This window comes from Festucalex cinctus, chromosome 11 (genome assembly GCF_051991245.1).
Source record: "Festucalex cinctus isolate MCC-2025b chromosome 11, RoL_Fcin_1.0, whole genome shotgun sequence".
Classification (NCBI taxonomy): Eukaryota; Metazoa; Chordata; class Actinopteri; order Syngnathiformes; family Syngnathidae; genus Festucalex; species Festucalex cinctus.
In genome coordinates this window covers 24,802,638-24,828,151 of record NC_135421.1, presented here as the reverse complement: position 1 = coordinate 24,828,151, position 25,514 = coordinate 24,802,638, and the positions used below count along the sequence as shown (strand labels likewise).

Below are 25,514 nucleotides of genomic sequence, written 5' to 3'. Positions count from 1 at the left end.
AAATTTATTTTAACAGAAAAGTTTATTTGAAATAAAACTAGAGGGGGATTAACTCTGGAATATTTTGAACTACTGTACAGAGTGACTGACACATTTGACAGTACATTGTGAACTAGAAAGGACAATTTCCACAAAATTCTGAAAGATGAGCTGCTTTCGGAAGCCAAAACAATTGGACTGTACAAAGTATTCAAAATGATCTCGATGACAACGGCATATTGTTCTAGCCAAGAAAGACACACACAAAGTAGCCCAAAACAAAAATTCACTCATCCTGAATTATTCCGTTTTTTGTAAAAAAAATAAGCGATGGCTCTCAACAGTGTAACTCAGTATTTGTAAACTATTAGATAATTTTGTATTGATCGATTGATGACAGTAGCAAAAAAAAAAAAAAAAAAATGCACTCGCAGTGAAGTGCAGTCAAATGTAAGCAGCAGCGTTTCCACTAAATGAGCCATTGGAAGTCGATTACAATAATTATTAATGTTCAGCCAAACCAAATCAGTAAACAATACTGTTTAACGTGTTTATTGATCGTGTTTGTACCATGAAGTGTTTCACTGATTCCGAAAACTTTTCTTGACGTTTTATACAAAAGTGTATGAAGAAGAGAAGAAGCACTTGGCTTGGCTGTGAACAGTCATAATTCCTACAGTCCTTTTTATCATAGGCACGCGTTTACCGTCCAGCGGACCTTGACATGAGTTTTTATTTTATTTTCTCCTCATGAATCCGGCAACATTTACACATCGAGGGACAGAAGCAGAGCTGGCGTGATCATTGATTTGTTTATCTGGCCTAACTATATTCTACTTAGTAGAAAACATTAGATACTATAAAAGCAACAATTATATTTATATGAAAAAGTAATGCAGATATTGGCACATGTATAAAACATTTATACATTTAAAACCTTGTCATTCATGTAAGCTTAAGAGACAAAATAGTGCTTTTGACTTCACTGTACATTACGAAGTGTTGTACATAAAACAGCAATGTTATACTAACTAGCAAAAATATCACGTTTCCATAGCAGTACACATTGGACTTCCATTAAAAGAGAATTGTGCATTGTATATCTGACATACTTCATAATTATCACTCATAATGTTATAGTGGTAAAAAATAAAATAAAAAAAATATGTCGGGCCTTCAGGCCACACATGAAACAACATTGAGGTTTCCAATTTCATGATAAAACAAAAAAAAATGAAGTTAGTGTTATAATGCTGCAAAATCAGGCGCTGAAGTATGAAAAAAATAATAAAAATAAGTGACAAGTGGCACCTTTGTCCGCTCAGCGTGGGCACTTAACGGTGTGGGACGACAACATCAACCTTGTCAATGTCTTTTTTTTTTTTTGTGAGCTACCTGGCCCGCTTCAGCAGACGGAGTCCGTATTGATCGGCAGCCGCGCGCTACGGCGGATCTCCTTCTCTCGTTTCTCTCTTTGCTTCTCCAGCTTCTCCTGAGCCTTGCGCATTTCCTTCAGCTTTTTCTTGATGGTGGAGCGGTCGCTCTGACTCGACACACCCAGCACCTGAAGGACATTGTGTGGATTTTAAAGGAAGAGTGGACAACTCCAAACAACTTTCTTTTCAATTAAGCTAAAGTCAGTTGCTGTTTTGCTTGATTTTTTTTTTTTTTTAAGATTGAACAACACACAAACAATGCATACTTTTCTGTTTGGTTTCAAAGCAAAATTACACTATTAACTAAAATTACATACCGAAAAATGGTTCCTTCTATACATTATAAAATGTACTGAGGTGGACAAACTTTGGCCCATTGCACCAATACAGCCCACTCCATTATTTAATCTGGCCCACCTTCTATTTACATTAGGGCGAGTCCTGTAATATTTGTTGCATTATTTTAGCCCACCCCCTAAAATTGGTTAGTTCAAATTTCTCATTTATCTCAGTGGCATGTAAAGTTTTGTACTCAAGGGCCACATTTGAGAGACATATGGCTCAGGGCACTTGTAAATAGGGTGTGTGTGTGTGTGTGTGTGGGGGGGGGGGGGGGGGGGTTCTTGTACATACTACTTTGTGAGGACCAAAATACGTCTTTATCCAACAGAATGAGGACATTTTTGTGAAGTGAGGACATTTTGGCAGCAAAAAAAGCATACTGTATCTGACTTTTTTATTTTAGCAAATAATGTGTTAATTAATTATAGCTCGATGAATTATAAAATGAATAATGAGTATACATAATTATTATGAGTTTAAAAACACCATTTTACATTTGATACTTTATTTATTTTAACTCATCTATGAAAGCTTGTCCATCAGTCCATTTCACATCTCAAATCTGGCCCTTGAGCACTTAAATTTACCAACCCTCTACTCAAAGGTACGGTTCTAATACAGTCATGTAAAATATGAGCAAGCAAAAGCAGGGAACACAAACAGCCACGAGATGGCAGTCTCACACAAGCCAATGGCTAAATTCAGGACGACTCAGCTACAATATTTGAATTCAAGAATTTGTACCTTCAACCTGTCGCTGTCCAGCTGCAAAAGCTGCTGCCCGTCGACTCCCTTGGATGTGAATTCAGCCGTGTATTGGTCCATGTTCATGCCCATTAACCAGTGACACACCTGTTGATTGGTCCATTCGGCGACAGGACGGTTCTGCCACTGATATTCTTTTCCTGTGGCCACTGGCTCATCATCCAGAGTCTACACACAGACACGGGCTATTTGGTTAATACTTCAATAAGAAATGCTTACTTCACAAAGCTTTCATGTCCTGGAAGCCTTCCTTCAGTGTCATGTATGATCCTAGAATGGCGAGATACGTGCCAACGCCATGCGTGATGTGCAACAAGGATGCCAGTTGAAATGCTAATGAAATTTGCTCTTGTTGAGACAGTAGAAGAGTGCAACAAACAAACAACCACACATTCTACGAAGACAACATGCTGTGTACAATGTTCCGAGCTAGATGCCCAACCAGTGTGCTATAACTACAAACCCTAGCAAAAAGTATGGAATCACCAGGCTTGGACAAGCACTCAAGACGTTTTATTCTGTAGATCAAACTCAGATAAAAAGCATGAAACAGGTTGTAAGGTCATTCCAAAGTGCAACATCTTGGCTTTCAGAAACACTAAAAGAAATGAAGAAAAAACATTGTGCTGGTCACTAAATGTTACTTTTATAGAGCAAGTGCAGGGGAATAAATATGGAATCACTCCATTCTGAGGGAAAAAAATATGATATGGTATCACTCCATTTTGAGCAGAAAATAAGGACACACCCAGGACTGCTGGACCAAATGGCTCCAACAAGGGAGATGTCTCTTGAGACCAAAGATAGGATTATCAAACCTCTTGAAGAGGGTAACTCTACATGTATGGTTGCCAAAGATGTGGGCTGTTCACAGTCAGTTGTATCGAATATCTGGACCAAGTACAAACAGCAGTGAGTGGAGTGATTCCATATTTATTTCCCTGCACTTGCTCTATAAAAGTAACATTTACTGACCAGTACAATTTTTTTTCTTCATTTCTTTTAGTGTTTCTGAAAGCCAAGATGTTGCACTTTGGAATGACCTTACTACTGCTTGATGCTTTTTATCTGAGTTTGATCAACAGAATAAAACGTCTGAGTGAGTGCTCGTTCAAGACTGGTGATTCCATACTTTTTGCTAGGGGTTGCACTAACTAAGATGCAGTAGGGGTCATAGGAGTCAACAAAGCAGTCACAATTGTTCGGCGGACCACCAACGCCAAAAAGAACAGAACGTGAAGCGCTAGTTTATGGCACATAACAAAAGCTAGGTTGACTTGCAGTAACCAAACAAAACGGCTTTGATACACACACATACACATGCAGTTCTCTTCTATTTCCTCTCTATTCAGGCTTTAATCACAGCTGCGTGGGGGAGGGGCCCTAAAGAGCATGCTTGAGAGTGTCCCCTTTCAGCCCCATCCAGGCGTCCCACACAGCTTTTGTGACTGCGCAACAAGGAGAGCACTCACCTCGCTGGAAGAGAAGATTAAAGTGTGTGAGCGCCCAGACAGATTGGGTTCAGCGACTAACCCAGAGATGTCTGAACTGGGACTGGCGGGGTTACAATCATCTATGACTGACAAACTCTGGTGGAACAAGCGGAGACAAGGAGCGCATTTACAACACAACACATCAACTGTTCTGATACTGTCTCAAAGCTACAAGACGCAAAGGACTACGACTTCATCACACGATACATGATTGGAGTGTGGAGGCAAGCCAGGTCACTTGGTACTAGGGCTGAACAATTAATCGCATTCAAATCAACATTGTAAGGTGGTAGAATTAAAATTTTCAAGTTGCAAAGGCTGCAATTTAGAAAAAAAAAAGCTTCATTGTCATCACTCAGTAACCATAAACAGTATTTAGTAACTCTAATTGAAGTAGTGCTTTTATTTTATGTAACCCGATACAACCAAAACATTTATGTATAATAAATCTGATGGTTTATTGTAATAGATTAATTTATTGATTGTGTTTGTTCAAAAATACAAGGAAAGGGAACTTTAAACAAAAATTGCATAATAGCAATTGCAATATTGGGGGTGGGGGGTTGAGGAATGGTGGTCGCATTTAGATTATTTTTTTCAAAATTGTTCAGCCATATTCAGCACTCAATCATTTTTTATTTACATGAATCGACCTTTGAAGTTCTAGACATTGGACTGCCAGCAAAAACTACACAAACTTCTAAACTACTGTACATTTAACAGACAAAATACAGCTGAGTCAGTATCATTATAAAGCGCCTTTGTGTCATCATCAGAGTTTGTGTCATCATGAAAATGTAACAGAGTAATGTAACTGAGATCAATTAACTCATTCCCTGACTGTCCAGTTAAAATGGATTTTTAACATGTACGCATCAATGGCAGTGAATGAGTTAAAAGTGGCCAGACATTTGCATACATTCCAGCACAATATGTCTTCAAAAGTGTTTCCTTCATTTGATACCATTTTCTTTTATTGATTTGAACGTAAGGAATTTCGGCCCAACGTTATCAATCCATTTTTTTACGCGAGTACTTTATTGTTCGCAATGTTACTTCGATTTTCATCATCATAATTTAAAATTCTGCATGTTTGCTTTTCCACCCTTTCACTATGCGCCTTAATGAAGCTTCTGATGTTTTCAGTGAAATTACTGCTAGCTAGTCTGCTAGCTAATGGAATCAAGGGCCACAATGTGCACATTAAGTTAACATGAACCAAAAATGTCCACCCTGTCAGCAAGCTCACAAATTAAATTTTGCTGTTTGGATGTACATTGTCTGCTTGTAGTTTAATATTTAAAAAAAAAAAAAAAAGTTGTGTGAATGGCCAATATGCATTTCTAACATCAAAACAACTAAATAATTTCCATGGAAAATCTCAACTTTTTAAGGGATGAATGGTGAAGCCTCAAAGGCACCTTAATTAAGGTGATAGTGACTCAGTTAATGTAAAAAAAAAAAAAAAAAAAAAGTTTGTTTGCTAAGAAAGTCAATTATTTTGTCAGAAAACTGAGCTGTCTCCACTGCAAGCAAGGCCAAGAATCTTTCTTTGGCCATGAGCAAATATTGAAATTAAGTTTGCTACCACATAACCATGACTAGGAACTAAGGAAGAAAAAAATACTTTTGGAGGTAAAGAAAAGTCAGCACTAGATTTGTTAGTAGCGCTATAACGTGGACAAAAAAAAAAGTGCATACTGTACCAAATCTAATGAGCGACTGAATAAAGACGACCAGGAGAGATTTGTCTGTTTAAAGGAAAACACGATGGTTGGTTGAGTCAGACGCATGTACATGTACCTAAGATGTAGCAGCTGTGCCTAGCCATTACAAATCTTGACTTGAATTCATGAAAATGTGGCTGAAACACTTGTCAAAGCATGGTGTGTGTGTGTGCCTCTTTGTGAACGAGTGAGACAGAGCGAGCGAGTCAGTAATTTGACTCGATGCGTTTGATGTGTTACCCTTTGCAGATGAGTGAAAAGTCACCAAATTCCTTGCTGCTTAGCTCTCAGTGATGGCCAACATGTGGATCCACTTTGTGTGGCTTTTGCATTATGTATTTGGATGCTAGGTCAGTCAGAGCAGATGTGTGGAAGTGCATATTAATATTGCCCATTCAAAGACGATGGCGTGATGCAAACGCACAGCCCGGAAAGGGATCAAGTTTTTGGCTTCACTCATGTTTTGTCAAGTTGAAATTCATTACATGAGAAAATAGTCCTGCATTAACTCTGTGATGGGTACAAATAACTGCGCTTCAGGGGAAATTACAAAAATCTTAATACCTTGTTCTTGCGATCCTGGCTTTGCTCACAGCTGCTCTCAGCGTACGGCAAGCTGCTGCTGGACGAAGACGGCTCCCTGTCTCGGTCCTTCTCTTTGTCTCCAAACCAAGAGAAGGGCATACAGGTTGGGATGGAGGTCATAGAATCTGCGGGAGACAGGTTACCGACAGATTCTTCCAGTAACTCTGCTGACCCCCTACACATAAAGGGAAAAAAGAAGACTTCACTGATAAACAATCAAATCATATTTAGGAAACAATAAAATCATGTGTGTTGGACAAATAGGACCATAACAGTGGTTAATTGGGACTGATTTGTAAAACCATCAGTTTCCTTATTAGAGCATTACTTGTACCAGCACTATTCCATTCCTCAGTAAAAAAAATAAAAATAAAATAATTTACATTTTTGTACTGTACAAAGATTAAAATAGGCCCCAAATATAGCACCATTTGTCATAGAATTAAACTGTTTATACTATTATACAGTAGACATTTCATTAAAGAGGAAGTCAACTTTAAACATTTCTTTACAATAACATGTTGTATGTGACCTCACTATTCTAAACATAACATTCTGATTAATATTACATTTGTGGAATATAAGTTATGAAGCAAAATCCAACCGTTTTGATGCATCTCATAGGTCAGCCATTTTGTCGCTTGACATCCCAGTTGTTCAGTCTCGGGTAACAACCAATCATAGCTCAGCTTCAGAAAACAGGTGCGCTGTGATTGGTCGTTGCCTGAGAAATTGTGATGTAATTTTCACTCGACAGCAAGTGGCAAAATGGCCGCCTTCTGATACTGATAAAAACTGCTTGATTTTGCTGCTCAACTCATATTCCACTAACACAATATTAACGAGAATACCGTATTTAGACCTTAGTGGGGCTGCATAGAACATATTGTCAAGAAATTTTGGATTTGGATTTGATTTGGATTTGAATTTTTCTCATGTAGAGTACCTGCTGTCCAAAGACATTCTCATTGCCTCCTTCTCATGTTTTCTTCCTTTGCCTCCCGACTTTCGCAGGCCCCTAACATGGTATTGACCAATTCAATGTTAGATTACAAAAGTGCAGTTGTGACAATGATGCACCAAATGTTGAGGAATTGTCCGAACATACCCAAAGTCTGGAAATCGTCTTTTAGGTTTGGTAGCTGATGTGGGTTCAATTAATTCATCTGAAATAAAAAATACCTAATTTTAATAAATAAATTCCCTAGTCAACCAGTAACATTGTGACAAAAAGCTTACCTTTGAGCACTTTTTCCTTGACTTTAGACTCCCGCTTTTTAACATTGTGCATAAATCCAGACGGGGATGCTGTTAATGAGGTGTCATTTAGAGAGGACAAAGACTGATCTCCACTGCTTTCCATACCGTCCCCCTGTGATGGTGATAAAGATGGGCTGTTGGAGAGGTCGGCCTTGCTCTTCGGCTCTTGCTCTTTTGTCTCGGCTGGGTCATCTTTTTGTTCGTTCTCGGGATAGAAGACAGGCACCGGGAGAGACAGGCTCTCTTGGATGGAGCTCCTTCTTGGAGGTTCCTGCTCCTCCCGGTCATCCTCTTCCACAGCTTCCTGTTGGGACATTGTTGATTATGTACGAGGACAATGCAAGGAAGAGGAGATATAAGCTTTTGTATTGACTGACAGATTCTCCTCAAGACAAAGTGCATTACGCAATTCAAAATATAAGCAACGTGTATGAAAAATGGTGATCACTAATGAGTTTTTATTAATATTCTAATGTTTTTTTATTAAACATATTTCTGACTCATCAGGAGTTAAAAACAATACAGAATTGCTCCAAGCCATTGAAGTCAATCAATTGAACCCACTTCGAAGATTTCATTTGTTCTCTAAATAATAATGTGCATATTGCATTGTCACTGTATTCCACTTGCATTCAGATGACTGAGGGTATCTTGTCGGACCTGTGAGAGGCTCGGGGACACTGTGAAGCTCTCCTTCAGTTTGTTTCGAGATGGACGCTGACGTTTTGCCTTCTGGGCTAACAGGCCTTTTGCTTTGTGTGCACTGGTGTCCAACAACTCCGTCTCAGGGACCAGCTCGTTCCAGTCTTCCTCTAGAGAATAAAAACACAAAACAAGTAAGACCTTTCTGCTTCTAAATAAGTCATTCCAAGACCTTTCTTCTTCTAAATTATTCCATTATAAATTAAATTATATTATACCTGCAAGTGAATCCTCTGACTTTTTATCTGTGACTGGGACTTGGAAGCAAATGCTATTCTTCAAATCCCCTGAAGCTTCCGCAGACTCCAGGACAAGTATCTGGAAACAAACACCAAGCATTAATATCACTTTTGTTTATCGGTTTGATGTAGTGTATAAGCATGTTTTAATGCTAGTGGGGGGCTTTTTCTTACCCTGTTCTGCAAGCTCTCCAGCTGTTCTTTGTATAACCTTTCTTTCTCATCTATACTCTTCTTCAGCTCCTCTTCTTTCTTTACAAAGTCTATCTCTCTGAAGAGGATGCAGTGAAATAAGGTTACAGATTGCAACACTTAATTCCACATTATAATATGGCAATATGTACAAGATATAAAGTATATAAACAAAGAAATTTTTAAAAATGAGTTCCTTCAGAAACAAGTCACTTCACCGAGAGGAGAAAAAAAAAAAAAAAAAAAGTCATAATGCCAAACCAGGCCCTGCTTTCTATTCAGGAGTCACAGAGACAACTTTTCTGGAAAGTGTTTGTGTGCAGGTATGTCTGATGGTGGGGGTGTCTATTAGGGATGAGACCTTCATTTGTTTAACTTTAAACACATTTATCAAATGTTATTGGAAGATTACAATTTATGTCAAGTGGGCTGGACAAGATTAAAAGGTTTCTTATGGGGAAGTACAGTGAACTGAATAAATGAGGTAGTGACGTGACAACTATAAGTCGCTTAGCTCCCTGGAACATAAACATGAATGCACACCACAATGAATAAGAGTAAAGGATGTTATGTCCTTATAGTATTTAAAATGGTGTAGTGAACTTGTTTACTGAAGGCTTCAGTGCTGCATCTTAGGTTTGCAATAAAATTCACATGGGCTCAACTATTTAGTGTGAACATTAACATCTACGAATAACAAATCATGAAGGTTACTATTTTCCTCCTGACAACAAAGGAGGCTTTTTTAATTGGTGCATACAAAAACACTTGCAAGTAATACATAAAATGTGAGAAATTCAATTTGTTCAAGTGAGCCCATGTAACAGAAAATGTCAAATTATGAGTTTATCTTAAACAAGTCTTAAGTAAACGACCATTCCAAACAAACCGACTCATTCCGCAGCTGATTGTAATCTAGTGCAATATAAACTCACTTCTGCTGGTAGTCTTTTAGAAGCTTCTTTGCCTTGTTGTACTTCTTGTCCAGCGTCTCATACTGGGCTTGAGTTTCTGCTAACTGTTCGTTTATTGTCTTGCACAAAGCCTGTGTTTCCAGCCAATAACTCTCCAACTTGAGGATTTTTTCATTGCTATCCTCAAACTTTTGCTCCAGTGCAGACTCTCTGGCTTCCCACAGTGATTTGTCCTCCTCACATTCCCTAAGCTGTGCAGACAAATGTAACGTTAACATTCCTTAATAACCAATATTTCACATTTAGGTGAATAAATGTATTAATTTATAACACCACAACAAAAGAATGCAAAATGACTACTTTCCCGTCCAGAGTAACTACCAGTGCTGTTTTTAGAGTTTTACAAGTTTTACCTGATTTTATTGTAGTCATACCTTTTCCTTCAATTGAGCAATTTCAGCTGATGCAATGCTGTGTTTGAGCTGCAGCTATGGGAACAGAATTACATTTTGCATGATGATTAGGATATGCAATAACTGAATGTCTGTAAAAGAGGAACTTTGATTTACATTTGTAGTACAGTTACAGTTGAATTGTAGGAGAACAGTGTACCTCTTTAAATCTGAAGGCCATCTGAGAGCTGTCCATATTAGTCGGCATAAACAACGCCTCTGAATCGGGCAGCTCAAATACCTCTACTTTCCGCCCTGGAGAAAAATTAGAGCCAAGAATCCTCTCATTCACTGTGTCGTCGTCCTCAAAGCGCTCCTCCTGAAATATGAGATCACGCATGGCATCACACACGGCAAACAATAACACACCCTACAGGCCCGGGAACATGCTCTGCATGTGTCAACAACACTCCCAGTGGCACAGTTCAACCGCAGTCCGGAAGTAAATTCTGGAATGATATCCAAACATCGGCAGGCTGGCACACAGAAAGCTTAGCAGGCGCTCGCCTGCACATTTGCAGCAAGTCTGTCACATCGACTTCATCTCTGTGAACACACATTTGTACCTATTTTGCTTGCCACAAGTTGAGCATGAATCATGCTTCTTCCTGCTACCAGTAACTTTGACAAATAATCACAGTTCCACCATAAAGGTAAATGCCTGCCTGCAGTTGGCTGATCCGCAGAAAGCAAACATTCCACAACTTGGGCAGACGGTCAGCAGCTGAGTGAACACCTTGAAAAACAGCCACGGCACCAGGCTAACTCACTTCCCTCATTAGTCATAAAGTGACTGGATTGGGCTTTGTAGGAGGATGAAGGAAGCTTTCTATGGACTCACCTCCTCTGTGGAGTGATCATAGGTTTCATCCAAGTGGTGTTGCTGGTTCTGCTGCTCTTGGTGATGGTGATTCCTCTCCTGCTCTAGTGTCTCACTGATGAGGCGGGCTACTTCGCTCTGTGTCCCTGGCTTTTCACGACCAATAAGAAACCTATTAACAACAATGTGGTAATATAGTAAATGTAACTTAGTTAAGCCTATCACGCATCAATCGTTCATGCCATAATGATAAATCATTCACATGGTGCTACACTTTGTGTTGCCTCATGATTTGACCTGAATGGCAGGCAGGGAGTTGTTTCTCATCGCAAGAGATAAGAGGCGCAATCTTGTATAGGAAAAATAAATCAATCTTTGGAATCATTAGATTTGAAATATCAATGTTGAAAAGGCCTTCGGGCTAACCTCACTGTGCCTTTGGTGTTCTTGAGAACAGTTGCTGCAAACAGCTGGGTGACACCGACCAGACTGACGCCATCCACTTCCACTATCTGGTCATTCACCTGAATGCTAAACAGAGAGAAGACGGGATTATTTGGAAATATGTTTGTACAGCATTTTCCTTTAAAGAGAGGAACGCCGTTCAAACAGTTATGAATATACACGGTATGAAAAGGCCCAGGAAACACAGGAAGTGAGATTATTTTTGTTAGCTTCCTTGAGAGGTTATAAATAGTAGTGGTTATTTGTGTCTTATGGGTCTCTAGGCCTCTACTAAAAGTAATAGGCATAAGGCTGTGAGGTCATTCAAGCATGATGCTGGAGCGACGACGTGGACATTTTGACCCACCGTCCATCTTTTTCAGCTGCTCCCTGCTCTGTTATGGTCTTTACAAAAATGCCAAGCTTCTCCAGTCCCTGGTCAGCTCCCACGCCCATTCCAATGATGCTGATGCCAAGACCATTGTCCCCTAGATGCATACAAATCAAAACATAAAAAGTTGCATGGAAAATTACGTGCAAATCCGCCTAATTTTAAATGCACAAGCCTTCGACATGATGGGAAACACTCATACTCTGTTATTATTATGTTTGGAATATGGAATTTGATGAATCTGGCAACAGACTGAAATGTCAAACTGAAGAGACGCCCATAAGACATAAAAAAGGAAAGTTTCCACCCCTTGGCTTTGCTCAGCAGCTTTGAGTAAAATCTACTTCTGAAATGGCCTGATTGTTTATGACTCAAGGGGAATTTGCTTCAGTGTCATTAAGATCACCTTTCTCAATTTCCACAGGGAATACATCCATCTTCTCCACTCTCTTCTCCAGCTCATATTCAGCAGATGCAGAAACGGGGTCCACGTCATCGTTGCGTCGATCATACTCCTCATTAGAGAAGGTACTGAAGACCTGTGAAGGCCAACATACAGATGACACAAAACCTCCCATAACCATGCTAATTCATTAACTTCTAGACATTTTTACAAGCATGTGGTGATGTGTGTGTGAAGGCTCTATGCATTCCAAATATAACCATGAAATGAATCTTGATCAAAGTTTCTAATAAGCTGTGAACTTTTCAGCCAGGCCCCATAAAGCTCTGACTAGGTCCCTTAGGCTATTTTCTGGTTAGATTTATATATCTATTCTACACACTCATACACACCGCTGTATGGCACAGCATAAGCAGGGGAGAAAGTAGGACACAGCTGGGGCGAGCTAAGAAGCGGATATAGTAGGGATCAATTTTCCAAGACAAGTGTTAGCACTGTTTTATCCCAAAAAGAAAAAGTGAGTAGTCCAAGAAGAAAAAAAATATTCCACAGTCTCCATCCAAATGGGCTAGTGCTCAACTCAAGCCCCAATATTATAGCAATCAGATGTGTTGATTTAGAAATTCTATAACGAGCACATACAACTACATGTCTACTCACTGATTACGGCAATAGAGGATGGCAAAAAACTACTGTATTATTTAAACCTTTAGGGAACTATTAATTCTACTAGTTAGTTACCTCTTTTTTGCATGTCAGGTGTGTTTTGTTTTTTTTGTATTAAGAGTATTGGAGCAAAATGTCTACCTGTGGTATTCAATCCAAGATGCTTAAGAAACTTCAGGTGAAAGGTCATATTTGTAACAAACAGCGCTAAGCTTTTACCTCAGCCTTCCACACCGATTTCCTCAATGCTAATCATTGATCCCTTCACTAAGCACTGTTTGCAGTTTTCTATTGATATTAAAATCAGTTGCAAGTGATTAGGTCACATTATTTACTATATTTTTTTGTATTTAAATTGCTTACATTGTCATTCCATTTTATAGTGGCCACTATTATATTAGTTTGGTTAACTTAATTAAAAAAACAAGTACAGTAACAAAAATGTCTGGTCTGGCCTTTAAAGTTTGACATCCTTGCCGGGATACAGTGGATTGCCAAGACTTGAATAATCAGCCTCTACTAGTTTTCACCTTACAGCTTGAAGCAATGTAGTTTTGGGTTAAGTTGAACAGTTTTATCAAAAATACCCACCACTCTTTACACATTTGTATGTGCATTTGCAATGAGCTATTTTCTACTATTTTGGCACACTCGCAGGTACACTGCTACTGTAACTTTTCAAGCCAAATGAAAGAACCCAGAACACCCAAAAAAAATACACACTCTCCACTGGCGTTGTGGAAAACGTAGGAATGCTACTCATGGGGCCCTCTGCCCTCCATCAACCCAAGTGCTCATACTTCAGCATTCACTTCCTTAGTCTTTAATCCTTCAGATTATGTGCAAAAGTGCAATATATTTTTTTTAAAGTAAAATAAATACAGACGACAACTACTATTCACTGGATGTTATTACACACATACATATAATAAAATTCGGCATGTCAGCAAGGACTAGTTTACACATTGGAATTTGGAAAGTGGGTAATTAGGTGAACGAAACAGAAAAAGCTGCCCTGGCAGAATCTGTGGATTCAGCTCCCACTATTATCTCCCCCCTGACGTTCCCCCCAACTCCAATGCCTTGACTGTTGCCATGGACTCCCAGGCTTTTTATTTCAACTATGTTCTGCCGTTGCTGTAACCTAATCAACCACTATCTTCCCTACAAGAGGAAAGGTCAAACAAGCTGGCAGAGGATGTGGTAGCATAGCCCCAAAAAAAAATCTGTGCGCTCACTGTTTCTAATGCATTTCTTTGATACCCAAATAAAGTTCAGACAGGGGTCATCAGACTGCTATGCTAGCTTTGCATTTCTTCCAAAACTACACCCAGCAGTATGTAACAACTGCAGCGATTTGGCCTCACCTCAAATGCAGATGTACACACTAAACTGTACCCTAAAATTATAACCATTGCCATATTCTCGCCATTCCCCTCCCTACAACAGAATACCAATGTGGGAAATGAGTTTGCAGCAGCAAGGAAAGCGAATGAGAGAAAGAGGCGGGCTGACCACGGGGCGGAGGAGCTGGTAATATAAGCAGATGTACAAAACATAACTTATCAAAGTACTGTATGCTGTAAAAGCTCACTCTAAGACAGGCGTGGCTGCCTGGTGCAGATCACAGCGTAATTGAGGAAAAAAAAAAAAAGAAAAAAAGTACAGTACTGTACAATTATACTCTTGGCTAACACAGACTGACAAACTACAATATTTATGTATGACCTAAAGCAAAAAAGGTGACGCTGAACAAGACCAGAGCGCCAGAATAGAATCACATTTTCAAAAGAAGTGTAAACTTGAGCAGGCTCAACAGGTTTGCTTACAAATGGCCCACACAAGCTGCTTTTGTCCCGAAGCGTTTGCTGAAATTTTGAGTTAACGTATAAGACATAGTCCTATTTGTCTCTGATGATCACAACGAGGTCCAAGTTGCCTAAAAAGTAGCATCAGTATTCCTCCACCGACAGTTTATTAGCCACGATCCAGGTGCCGGGAAGGAACCCAGAATGTTTCTAGCCAAGAGGGGGAGAAGCCCTGCCAGAGTTTTTGACAAGAAGCAGCACTTTTGGGATGAGATGTTGCTTCGACATTGGTCATGAACAGTTAGTGAGAGCAAAGATAATCAGTCCACTATTTCATTGTGCACTACAAAAATCAGATTTACTTTTGAAAAGCTGAAATTTCAAGCATTGGGTTTCAATTAAAACTAAATATAAATTATTCATATCAGAAATAATGTTTGAATTAATTTTATAAGTTGATATCTAATCCAATTAGTTGCAGATTAATGGATGCATAGTTTCACCCCTATTTTTAGACAGTATGTGATTCTAAGTACATCATCAATTGACATCAGGGCTTCAGCAATCGAATATTCTTAGTATTCTGTTGATTATCCATTAATCAAGTAATTTTACATTAGAACATCAAACGTATTAATGGACAACTTCTGGTCATTAGCAGGATTTTTTTGTGACAGACATTTCATATACATATACATATACATATACACATATATATATATATATATATATATATATATATATATATATATATACACATATATATATATATATATATATATATATATATATATATACATATATATACATATATATACATATATATATATATATATATATATATATATATATATATATATATATATATATACATATATATACATATATATATATATATATATATATATATATAAAAACAAGAAGGTCAGTTCAAACTTTTATGAATAACTGGTTCCTCATTCCCAACATACCTACACATAAAATCCAAGCCAGCCAATGCAAATAGCCTGTGTGCTGCCATAACTCTTCAGTCTTTGTCCCCTAGATAACACACCTGCAGCCGACTGTGTTAATCATTCAGTAACTAAGTTCGAGCGCAAAAATCTTACATTGCAGTCATTGCCTACAAAACTGTACATTAAACAACAAATAGTGTTTGTTTTTTCTAGGAAAGATTACTGCAATTTGGGTGAAACTTAAACCCCAGATTTAACATAGGAGAAATGGAGCATTTCATTTACAGATGAAATATGATGTTGGTATTTGGTATTATACAGAACAGAAGATTTTCCCCCAGCTTTGCCAAAACACTGTTATTACTCTATGACTAATACTATGTAAGTATATGTTGATTGTTGTTGATTTCTAAACCCATCAAACCAGTAGGTCAGATTTTAAAACGATACTGCACATAAGTTACAAATAACAACAAGACCACTCGTTCACAAAAACAATCCTTTCTTTGACTTGTAAGAGGACTTGAGTTACACTGCTGGGACCTAATCCAGCTTTGGGACACACCACAACGCAATCCCTTTCTACCAGTCAGTATGCTTGCGCAGCTTCACATGCTTGCACAAGCTTTCGGCCTATTTGCTCACTTTTTCCTTTCCCAACTTGTGAACCTGGCCTGAGCTAACGGCCAGGTAAACAATGTAATGTTAAATCAAATGCAACTTGGCCAACAGCAAAACCAGGTAGGCTCCATGGTGTAATTTAAAAATAGCTGATATTTAAACCAAGGCTACAACTGTGCATGTTAAAAAGCAGCATGTGCCAAAGGACAAAAGTGTTCAAACCGCTAAAACTATGGCAGCACTTCATATTCCTACAAAAATAGGGACTTCACAGCAGTCGCTGTTCGGGCCCCAACAAGCCTGTTTTGTCAAATGCATCACTTATCATAGAGTCTCTGGTACGGAGCTTGTGCAAAATTCAAAATCTAGCAAATTGTTGTTAACTAACAAACTATTTAACTCTGTCCCTACTTGACTAACTTTTGTTTGTGTGCCCTCCAGTAGGTCAGCTTCTCATCCCCTCTCCCAGGACCCCCTGCCAGGATGAGTGAGAAAGTAGAGGATCCACACCCAGTGATAACAGTACATTTTACAGCCTGGATAAACAAAATGTTCATAGCAGCGTTGGATTGCACTCCAATTATTATTTTTTCCCTTGTTTTATCAAAAACGCTGATTAGATATCATGTATAGAGAAATAAAACTGTGAAAATACCAAAACAGATTACATCTAATAGAAAATGACTTCTGAAACGATAAAACAGAAAAAGTACATAAATGCTCCTATCTCAAGTCCCATATGTGTTAATACAGAAGTATCAAACAGCTATCGTACAACTGCAACGTCACTACACCCCTTGCTCTCTTGTCTACTACTACAAATTTCAGATAAGTATTTTTGCTTAATACTAACCACACGATTTATATATTGTGTTTGATGCCATTGCTTATTTAGTTTGATCAGAGCATTAACAGTATTTAGAAAGACGGTGTTGTGAAATGTTTTCGTTTACAAATTTAAGCAATCTTTCGGCAGCATCAAATGTTATCTTACCAGAATGGGGTCTGTGGAAAACTTGATTTTTCTCTTAGGTGGAGGTGCCTCTTCATCAGACAGTCCTGGGGCCTCATAACAGTCATCATACTCCCTGTACATTTCCTCCTCCTCTTCTTCCTCCTCCTCCTCTTCCATGAGGACCTGGTCTACATCCTTGTCATCCACAAAAGCTGCATTCTCAATACCGTAAACCGGGGCTCCATTTACGACTGTCTTATCGCCCGGCTCCTCTAGCTCTCTCCCATCATGTTCATCGTCTTTGTCCATAGGCTTCTCTTTAATTCCGTGTTGTACATTGCCATCAAAGACAGAGTCAGCTGCTTTCTCCTTGGCGAAGACCCTTGCTACAGTGTGATCAGGAAGGTTTAGTTTTTCTGGTTGACGTTTACGTGTTTGATCTTCTGATGAGAATTTGTCTGTTTGGATAGCAAACACATTGTCTTCAATATCCTCGTCTTCATTCTCCTCACTCTCAGAAGATTCATTCTGAACCACCACAAGCTCTGCCCGAACCACGCCTACCCCTCTGGAGTTCATTTTGGAGGTCTTTTCCCTGGTAGGACCTTTCAGTAACTTGTTACTTTTGGCCTTCTCAGTGGTGTAGGTGTTCTCAAAGGCACCCATGTGATGCCTCACATCACTTGGGGGTGAATTACAAGGCTTGTTTTTATCCCCAACAACAGATGTCTGACACAATCCATCCCCGGATGACGAGTGTCGCTTGTAGCCATGGCTAACTGGGCTTGTCGGCTCTGGTGACAGGCGTTTGGGAATGGCATCAGTTGTCGGGGAAATTGATTTGTAAGCTGCGTTAGTAACTGGGACTGTGGATTTAAGCCCAACACTAGACCCTGAGGATGCAGTTTTGTTTATGACACATGTTGCATTAGATGTGTTTTTGTTGACGCCATCAGCCACAGATGAAGCGTTAGTGGCTTCTTTAACAGAAGTGGCTTTGTGTAAGCTGCCTCTTGTTGGAGACGTCTGGAGTGAGTGTTCAGTCATACTGTCTGATTTAGCAGTCATCGTTCCCCCTTTGGCAGCAGCTATGCTGTTATTCTCTGAGTCATTCCCAGCCATAAAATTCTCCAACCTTTTTGACATGGGCCCTGCATTTAGTGACACTCTCGACACATTCTTTTTTTCGTTATCAGCATCCGGTCGAGATTTAACCCCCGATGCAGTAGTTTGCTCAGGTTTGAAAGTCTCTGAAGATCCCGATGCTCTGTGTGCAGTTTTCCCCTCATCAGAAGAACTTCCGAGAGACAGCCGGTTGACTACTCTGCTTGGTGAATGCTTATCAACAGCAGGCTGCTCAGTGATGCCCCTCTCAAATATTTTCCTAGTCACAGAAAACTTCTCTGCCAAAGTCACCTTGTCGATCTCCACATCTTCCCCTTTGGGAGTTTTATCTAAATTGAGAGATTCTGGGCTTGTCAGGCTGTTGAAGTTAACTCTGTGTGAGCTGACTGGAACTTGAGGCTTTGGTGGACTCATCTGGGGAACATCGGACTTTAAAGTTGACTTCACGTCCTGCTGCTGCTCCTCTTGTTGCTGGCCGTCCATCTGTAGGAATATGTTCTTGATCTTGTTAACCCTGGTACCAAATGGCCTCCCTCGGGAGTCCTCACGGGAGTCGCCGCTGGATCCATTTGTATATGACTTGGCAGCACCTTCTGATTTTGAGCCATCAAAGGAGCATTTGATAGCATGGAAGTCAGACTTGTATGCATTTCTGTGGGGGGAGGCGCTCCTCAGGGTCCTCTCACTTCCTTTACTTTCTGCTTGGATCATGTTGGCGTGTTTTTTTGTTTTAATTCAGCTTACTTTCAATTCAAAAGATACTTGGCGGTGAATTTATCCCTCTTCACCTCAACACAGGCTGTCATGGGTCCGCCAGAGCTTTTTTTTCCCGACTAAACACACACAGCGAGGGCATCTGAAAAGGAGAAGGAAATATCAAGTTAGCTACTATAACACTATAACATTTATAGACAAAATCCCAATTATGAGGTTTTTTTTGTACAGCAAATGTCAGCAGTGGATGTTTTGCCATGACCGGCAACTCTCCTGCTGCCGTTTATTTTTGCCGTAATCGGCTCTGATTGGTCTGAGTCATACAATGGGTGTGGTTCCTGCCCCACTTCATCCCCTTTTGTGTCTTTTCAATAAGTTTTCATTTTGTTTTACCACCGTAAATAGTAGGGGTGTGAATTGCCTAGTACCTGACGATTCGATTCGTATCACGATTCACAGGTCACGATTCGATTCGATACCGATTAATCCCGATACGAATGGTCACGATTCGATACCGATTAATCCCGATACGAATTTATAAGTCGATTGTTGCGATTTTTTTTCATTCATATTTAGAAAATACTAATCAGTAAGCTTGTAGAGTGTAAGATTTATATGAAAATGTATTATTTATTTATCTGAAATTTCAGTCTTATAGAGGTTGTAATCTGTTTCATGTTTGAACAGCATTAAAATAAAAATATTAAGGCTTAATGTGCCGTTCATATAACATTCTTCCATGCTCAAGGTGTGAATCCTAAAAAAAAAGAAAAAAATCGATTCTGCCGATTATTGAATCGATTCGAGAATCGCGCGATGTAGTATCGCGATATATCGCCGAATCGATTTTTTTTTAACACCCCTAGTAAATAGACTGTTATCCTCAGAGGAGGAAGTAAAGAGACACACTTTGCGTCTTTTCAAATGCAGCTAGTTTTCTTAAATGTGGAAAATTCAACAACTTGTTCAATTTTTCAAGAAACACGTGAAACAAAATGGCTCGTTTACAACTCCTGATTGGCTGCAAGAAATTAGAGGGGGAAAAAAAGCACAGATTAGAAGTTGTGACCTAGCACTTTTAGGGCGACCGCTCTTACTATTCCACAAGCTGGTGCACATTTACTAGCACAGAATTTGTACTTATAGTTCTCGCATGATTCACGGCAAAATACCACCTAGCTGCCGGTCATGGCAAAATATCCACTTAGTAAAAATACAACTTTTGGTGAAATGGGACTATTTTGTCTTTATGAGACTACTTTCTTTCTTTCTTCATTCTTTTTTTAATGTAACTACAATTTTTCTTTTCAGTTGATTTTATTCTTGCTTGTAATTTTGCCCCCCTTCTTTGTAGTTATCGTTATTATCGTTGGCTGGTAGTGATACCCGGCCACCATTAACCTATTTTGTTCGTTTTTATTGACAAATTAACACATTGAATCATTCGTTTACATTTTTATATCTTTAACATGTTTACTGCAAATGCAATTATTTAAATTGAGATAAGACTATGTTAATTTATTACTGAACATTTCATTGCAACAGCACATCGATAAATACTTTTGTCATCCCGTGATTTATAAAAGAGCATAAATAACATCTCATCGTACTCCCCCAGAAGGCGCAAAATTCTTCAATTAATATGCGAGATGTGTTTTACTACTCACAAATTAAGTTAAACATTATTGAAAGTGTCTCGTAACATTAGGCAAACGTTAACTATCGGTGCATTTTTGGGCTAGCTTACGAAGACTTTCGTCACTTTGGTTAGCTTTGGGTTAATCGATTGTTATCTACCGGAGAAGCTAAAGTCGTAACAATAAAAAGTAACTTATGAAAGCAACAACTTTATCCATCAATCATTAAACTCGATTTGATTGTGGTAAAAAATGTAGACGTAACACCGAGTAACGTATGAAAGTTTCTGGGCTAATAGTTCAAAGGAGCGCCAATGTCTCCGACGCTCATTGAACAATCCACTTGGTGTGTGTGTGTGTGAGTGTGTAGTTTTCAACCACGAACATTCACAAAACTAGAAAAACCGACCTCGCGAAAAAAACAAACTAAGCGAAACAAATCTCACCTCCGACTCGCTTCATGGCGTGAGGCGCCGAAAGCTCGCCCACGACGTCGCTGTTTCACCGTGTCAAAGTTGTCCCTTCTCCCAGCTCAGCGCCATCATTCCCCGAAACGTTGTCCTGCCTCCTCCAGCTCACAGCAGACCTGCCGGCGGGCGGGCGAGCGAGCGCGCACTGGGGTGGAGGTGGTGACGGTGGCGGGGTGGGGGAAAGAGCCTCGGGAGCGCGCGCGCATTCCAGGACAGAAGCCGCTAGGACTCGACTGTGCCTGGTTGGGCCCACCTTCCAGCTCTCCTTTTTCTCCTCGGAAACGCGACGAGTTGCAACACAAAGCGTGGGAAAGGGCTTACTGTAAAACACAGCTCCCCCCAGAATCCCACACACAAACTTCTTGAAGTATAGTGGCCATACCAAAAGATTGGAAAAGTACTCCAGTTACTCGAGTGCAAATAGTTGTGTTAAAACTACTCTGTAGAAGTACTGATTCATTTTGATAACTTTGCACACAAAATAGTTGCTATCTTTTCTTAACTTCAGTACTGAAACTCTGTTTCTAAGTAGAAGTATAACTTTCTTGTGTGTAAAAAGGCTCTGCTCCAGGGATGGCGCTAAATCGGGGCTAAGGGGGGGCGAGAACCCCGTCAGAGATCTGCGTAGCATCAGTTTAACCCATCCAGAATTTTATTTGTTATTCTAAGTATATTTACAAATGTATCGGTCAAGCCCGCCTTTAGGTCCGGGAGCGAAAAAAAAAAATCCTCAACTCGAAGTACTCATTCATCCACTGTAGCTTAGTCAAAGAACAAAGTAAGACTGAAATCAAATGTACCTAAGTACAAAATTAAAGGTTTTATTTTTAACTACAGTATTTTACCTAATTACCCATTTTCATAACTTGACACAACAACAACAACAAAATAGCAAACAAAGCTTTCACTCTTTGATTAACTTAAATATAGGACACTGTTAGTATAGTACGAATTTAGCTTAACAAATAAGTGAGAATGGTCAAGAGTCCTTTGGTGGCTGAGAACCTACTTGGCAAAAATAGCACCCAATCAAAATGGAAGGAAAGTTCATATTGTTTGTTGGATTAAATATTTAGCCCCATCTGGACCTAACAAAAAAAGCTAACAAATAGCTCAGCATTATCGGCAACTTATGTAACACTATGCATAATGGACTTATTTGCTAAAAGTGGCATAACCAGATGGTGCTCTATTTAGTTGCCATGTTTTGCAGGGCATGGCCGTTTTTTTTCACACCCCGGAGGCCTTGTCCAATCTGCATATTTAATTGCAAAATGCATGAAATATGGATCCCTCATCACACTTCTTCCATACACATTTTCACTTTGAAAATTGGCATTGTTATCAAATTTGCTTTCAAATATTGCTTTTTACACTATTTCAGCCCATCAGTTGCAAATGTTTTGAATTGTGAGCCAGACATCTCTGGAAAAGGCTCAATTTGGAGGCATTTCCGCTGGTTTTTATCTGACCTCCCATTCCAATTGAGACAAACTGATAGGCCAAGATTTATGTAGCACATTAAAACAGCTCACGTGTATATTATTTCTCAATGTGTATTGTCTTTTTGGCTTTCTACATTGCTAGTCCCATTCTAGTGTAGATTCAAAAGTTTAGCCGCCATCAAACTGTCTGGAATGAGAGGAAAATATCTGAGCAGCGTCAATTATCGCTGTTCTAAACATTTCCTTTGGAATTTAGACCAGCTCCTCTCAAATAGGACATATGTATGTAAATAAATAGATGTTTTAAAGTGAGTTCTGCAACACCATTGAACATCTCAAGAGTTGCAATAAAACGCCTTTCACAAGATAATACGCTGGAGTTTATCTTGACACTGCCAGAAGTAACTAAATGCATGTTATGAAGGGAAACTTTTCTCAGTCAAATGTATAATTTTGGGATGCAGGCCTGTGTGCTTCACATGTGGTCACGATGGCTGAGAGGTTAAGGCGTTGGACTCGAAATCCAATGGGGTTTCCCTGCACAGGTTCGAATCCTGTTCGTGACGGCTTCATGTTTGGAACAACTGTCTCAATGTGGCCATGGGGAAAGAACACTAAAGTTTCTGTTGTGAACTGTGTTGATGCCCTTTACTCAAATCACTGACATTTCAAACTCCATGTAAACATGTTGAATAACTTGGTCTTGGTTTGGTTCTCTATGCAGACAGTATGAAAACGTTAGAGACTTGTCTACATATTTATTGTTAAAGATAGTTTCATCTCTATCATATATCTTTCCAAATGGGAATTATTTGATATACTGCCATGTTTGCACAATCATGCATGCGCCCTTGTGTTTACTATTTCAAGCTTTCCTAGCAACAGTGGGTCTGAACGGCCATATATACTACACAGTCAGTGGGCTTTCTGCTTGGGGTAACATTGCATGCTATGGCCATGGCAATGGTTCCTATGGCAACCACTCACACAATGTTGAAAGAAAAGATAAAAAAAAAAACAAAAAAACAGGTGATGATATCTGATCAGAATCAAATACTGATAACATTTCTTGGCCTTCTGTCTTTGGAAGCATGCTGTGTGTGATTGATTTCTCCAAATTGCTCTGGTTGCAACTGTGCGTTTCATACAACTGTCTACAGACTTTTATGGTGGTATGCAGCATGACAGGAATACAGGTACTCTGTTATTCAAAATATGCCCCAATTGAGCTTAGGCTTCCATGCCTCAGAACAGGTTTACGTTACTCAATGGGCAAAGCAGTCTTCCACAATAAATCTGAATTCAAAACTTTTCACTCAAGGTTAAATCAGATGATCCTTTTACAGTGCGAATGCTGCACTCTTTTGGCAGACTGGCGTAGTGCATTTGATTTATTGGTTTCTGAAATAACGAAGAACAGATGGCCATACAGTAAAGTAATACAGAGCACCTATAAAGTGTCGACCGACAAATACTTTGGCAGCTATTCGTGTATATATATATTTCATAATAAAATATGTCATAAAACACTCTTTATTTAATCAACAATGTAGCAAAGGAAAATATAAGTTCCATGAAAATAGCTCTTTCATTGAACTTAGAATTTCATTGAACGTTTGTCAAGTTTTACACCACTATTACTCATCCACCGGTGCTGCTAGCAACATGATTGCCTCGAATGCCTCGTGCTATTTAAACTGGAATTAATCTATTAAATGTGAAGTCAACCAGATTTCATGCAATGTTTATCTTACAAACGTGAAATTATTGATTCCTGATTACATTGTAGCAAATTAAACAGTCGGTTATGCTCCTTTTTTTAAATTTTTTATTTTTATTTTTTATTTTTTTAAATGTGATGAGAAGTGTGACAACACTGCAACCACTATATTAAAACACGTGTTAAATCAATAATAAAAAATTGTCCTGTCCTGCTCTTATTGAACTGTAAAAGTGTACCTAATGTTGTGGCCAGGAAGCATTACCTCTATTGGAGGAACAATGTGAAAAGAGATAAAAGTAACTTTGGCATGCGTACAGTTTTCTTCACAGTGTCGGCAGCACAGAAGGTTATGTGGAGTTGCGCCACTTAATCTAGCTCTGTTGTTTGTTACCAAGGCAACAGCAAGACAACAATGCTTTTTTTTTTTTTTTTAAGTAGAAGGCCTCTTAATGCAAGGCATCATTCTCACAGCTGAGGCTAATTTGTACTACCTGTAAAGACAACAGGGAGTAAAGTAGTTGTACAATGTCCGTCCATCCATCCATGCATCCATCCATCCATCCATCCATCCATCCATCCATCCAATAATTCAATTGTGCTGCCACCAATTGTTTGCAGACATGAACTTTTGTGTGAGAGAACCATATGACTGAAGATTTCTCCTGTGTTGACAATTAATGTTTGTTTAATGTGCAACAGATGGGCAGAAGTAGGGATTGAATTAAAGCCATTCTAAAAACATACAGCACCGTATGCATGTGGTAATTTGAGAATGGGGAGGCAGGGAACAAACTTCATGATCTAAGTTCTGCTTAAACTGTCGACACAAATCTGTCTTGAAATTGTTATTCACTGTATTTTTCTTAAAAAATATTAGTATCACATCTTTCTCATCTTAAATTGACAATCTGTGTGTTTGTGTGTGTGTGTGTGTGTGTGTGTGTGTAGTGTTTTTCTTTTTCATTTATCCTGGTTTGACGTTGGGATTTGATCTTATACTTTTTTATTTTTTTTAATTGAAACTTGATTGTTAATTCTTTACCTCTGTAAAGCACTATGGACTTCCTTGTGTATGAATCGTGCTATTCAATAAACTTGCCTTGCTAAAAAAAACAACAACAAAAAACACAAAGTGGGCCCCAACTGTAAAATAAATAAATAAATTAATAAATAAATAAATAATAAATAAATAAATAAATAAATGGCCAAAAATGATAACAAATAAATAAATAAATAAATACATACATACA

The 25,514-nt window shown here is 38.9% G+C and overlaps 1 protein-coding gene, 1 long non-coding RNA gene and 1 other non-coding gene across 6 annotated transcripts; 2 read left to right on the top strand and 1 right to left on the bottom strand.

The window, feature by feature from the left end:
• Window positions 1-515: 515 nt before the first annotated feature.
• ppp1r9ala (protein phosphatase 1 regulatory subunit 9A-like A) lies at window positions 516-21,337 on the bottom strand. 4 transcript variants are annotated; one of them, XM_077536702.1, is made up of 21 exons: window positions 21,073-21,337; window positions 17,190-19,131; window positions 12,148-12,280; window positions 11,718-11,838; window positions 11,333-11,437; window positions 10,928-11,078; window positions 10,247-10,405; window positions 10,069-10,122; window positions 9,656-9,885; window positions 8,703-8,799; window positions 8,508-8,607; window positions 8,248-8,399; window positions 7,693-7,891; window positions 7,567-7,635; window positions 7,436-7,493; window positions 7,274-7,345; window positions 6,307-6,502; window positions 5,722-5,766; window positions 3,995-4,111; window positions 2,502-2,690; window positions 516-1,543 (listed from the first exon to the last, which is right to left on the bottom strand). In XM_077536702.1, the coding sequence occupies exons 2-21, from the start codon at window positions 18,984-18,986 to the stop codon at window positions 1,385-1,387; spliced, it is 4,203 nt and encodes a 1,400-aa protein (XP_077392828.1). In that variant the 5' UTR covers window positions 18,987-19,131; window positions 21,073-21,337; the 3' UTR covers window positions 516-1,384. The 4 variants fall into 4 exon arrangements, with proteins under 4 accessions (XP_077392828.1, XP_077392826.1, XP_077392827.1 ...); XM_077536700.1 differs by having other exon boundaries at window positions 7,567-7,891; XM_077536701.1 differs by lacking the exon at window positions 5,722-5,766 and having other exon boundaries at window positions 7,567-7,891; window positions 21,073-21,336.
• On the top strand, window positions 3,882-17,016 carry LOC144030424 (uncharacterized). Its single transcript, XR_013287255.1, has 5 exons — window positions 3,882-5,043; window positions 8,224-8,423; window positions 12,166-12,269; window positions 14,260-14,343; window positions 16,637-17,016. It is a non-coding gene; the product is annotated as an uncharacterized LOC144030424 (long non-coding RNA).
• Window positions 21,338-23,025: 1,688 nt separating the features above from the next.
• trnas-cga (transfer RNA serine (anticodon CGA)) lies at window positions 23,026-23,107 on the top strand. The gene has a single exon. It is a non-coding gene; the product is annotated as a tRNA-Ser (tRNA).
• The last annotated feature ends 2,407 nt before the right edge of the window (window positions 23,108-25,514 follow it).

What these genes read in the sequence shown, in the direction of transcription:
- ppp1r9ala (XM_077536700.1), bottom strand. Translation starts at nt 18,986, where the DNA reads ATGATCCAAGCAGAAAGTAAAGGAAGTGAGAGGACCCTGAGGAGCGCC. An exon ending in CTAAAAGACTACCAGCAGAA is followed by an intron (nt 8,800 to 9,655) that starts GTGAGTTTATAT and finishes CATCCTCTTCAG; the next exon opens with AGAGATAGACTTTGTAAAGA. An exon ending in GCCAGGATCGCAAGAACAAG is followed by an intron (nt 5,767 to 6,306) that starts GTATTAAGATTT and finishes TCCTTTAAACAG; the next exon opens with ACAAATCTCTCCTGGTCGTC.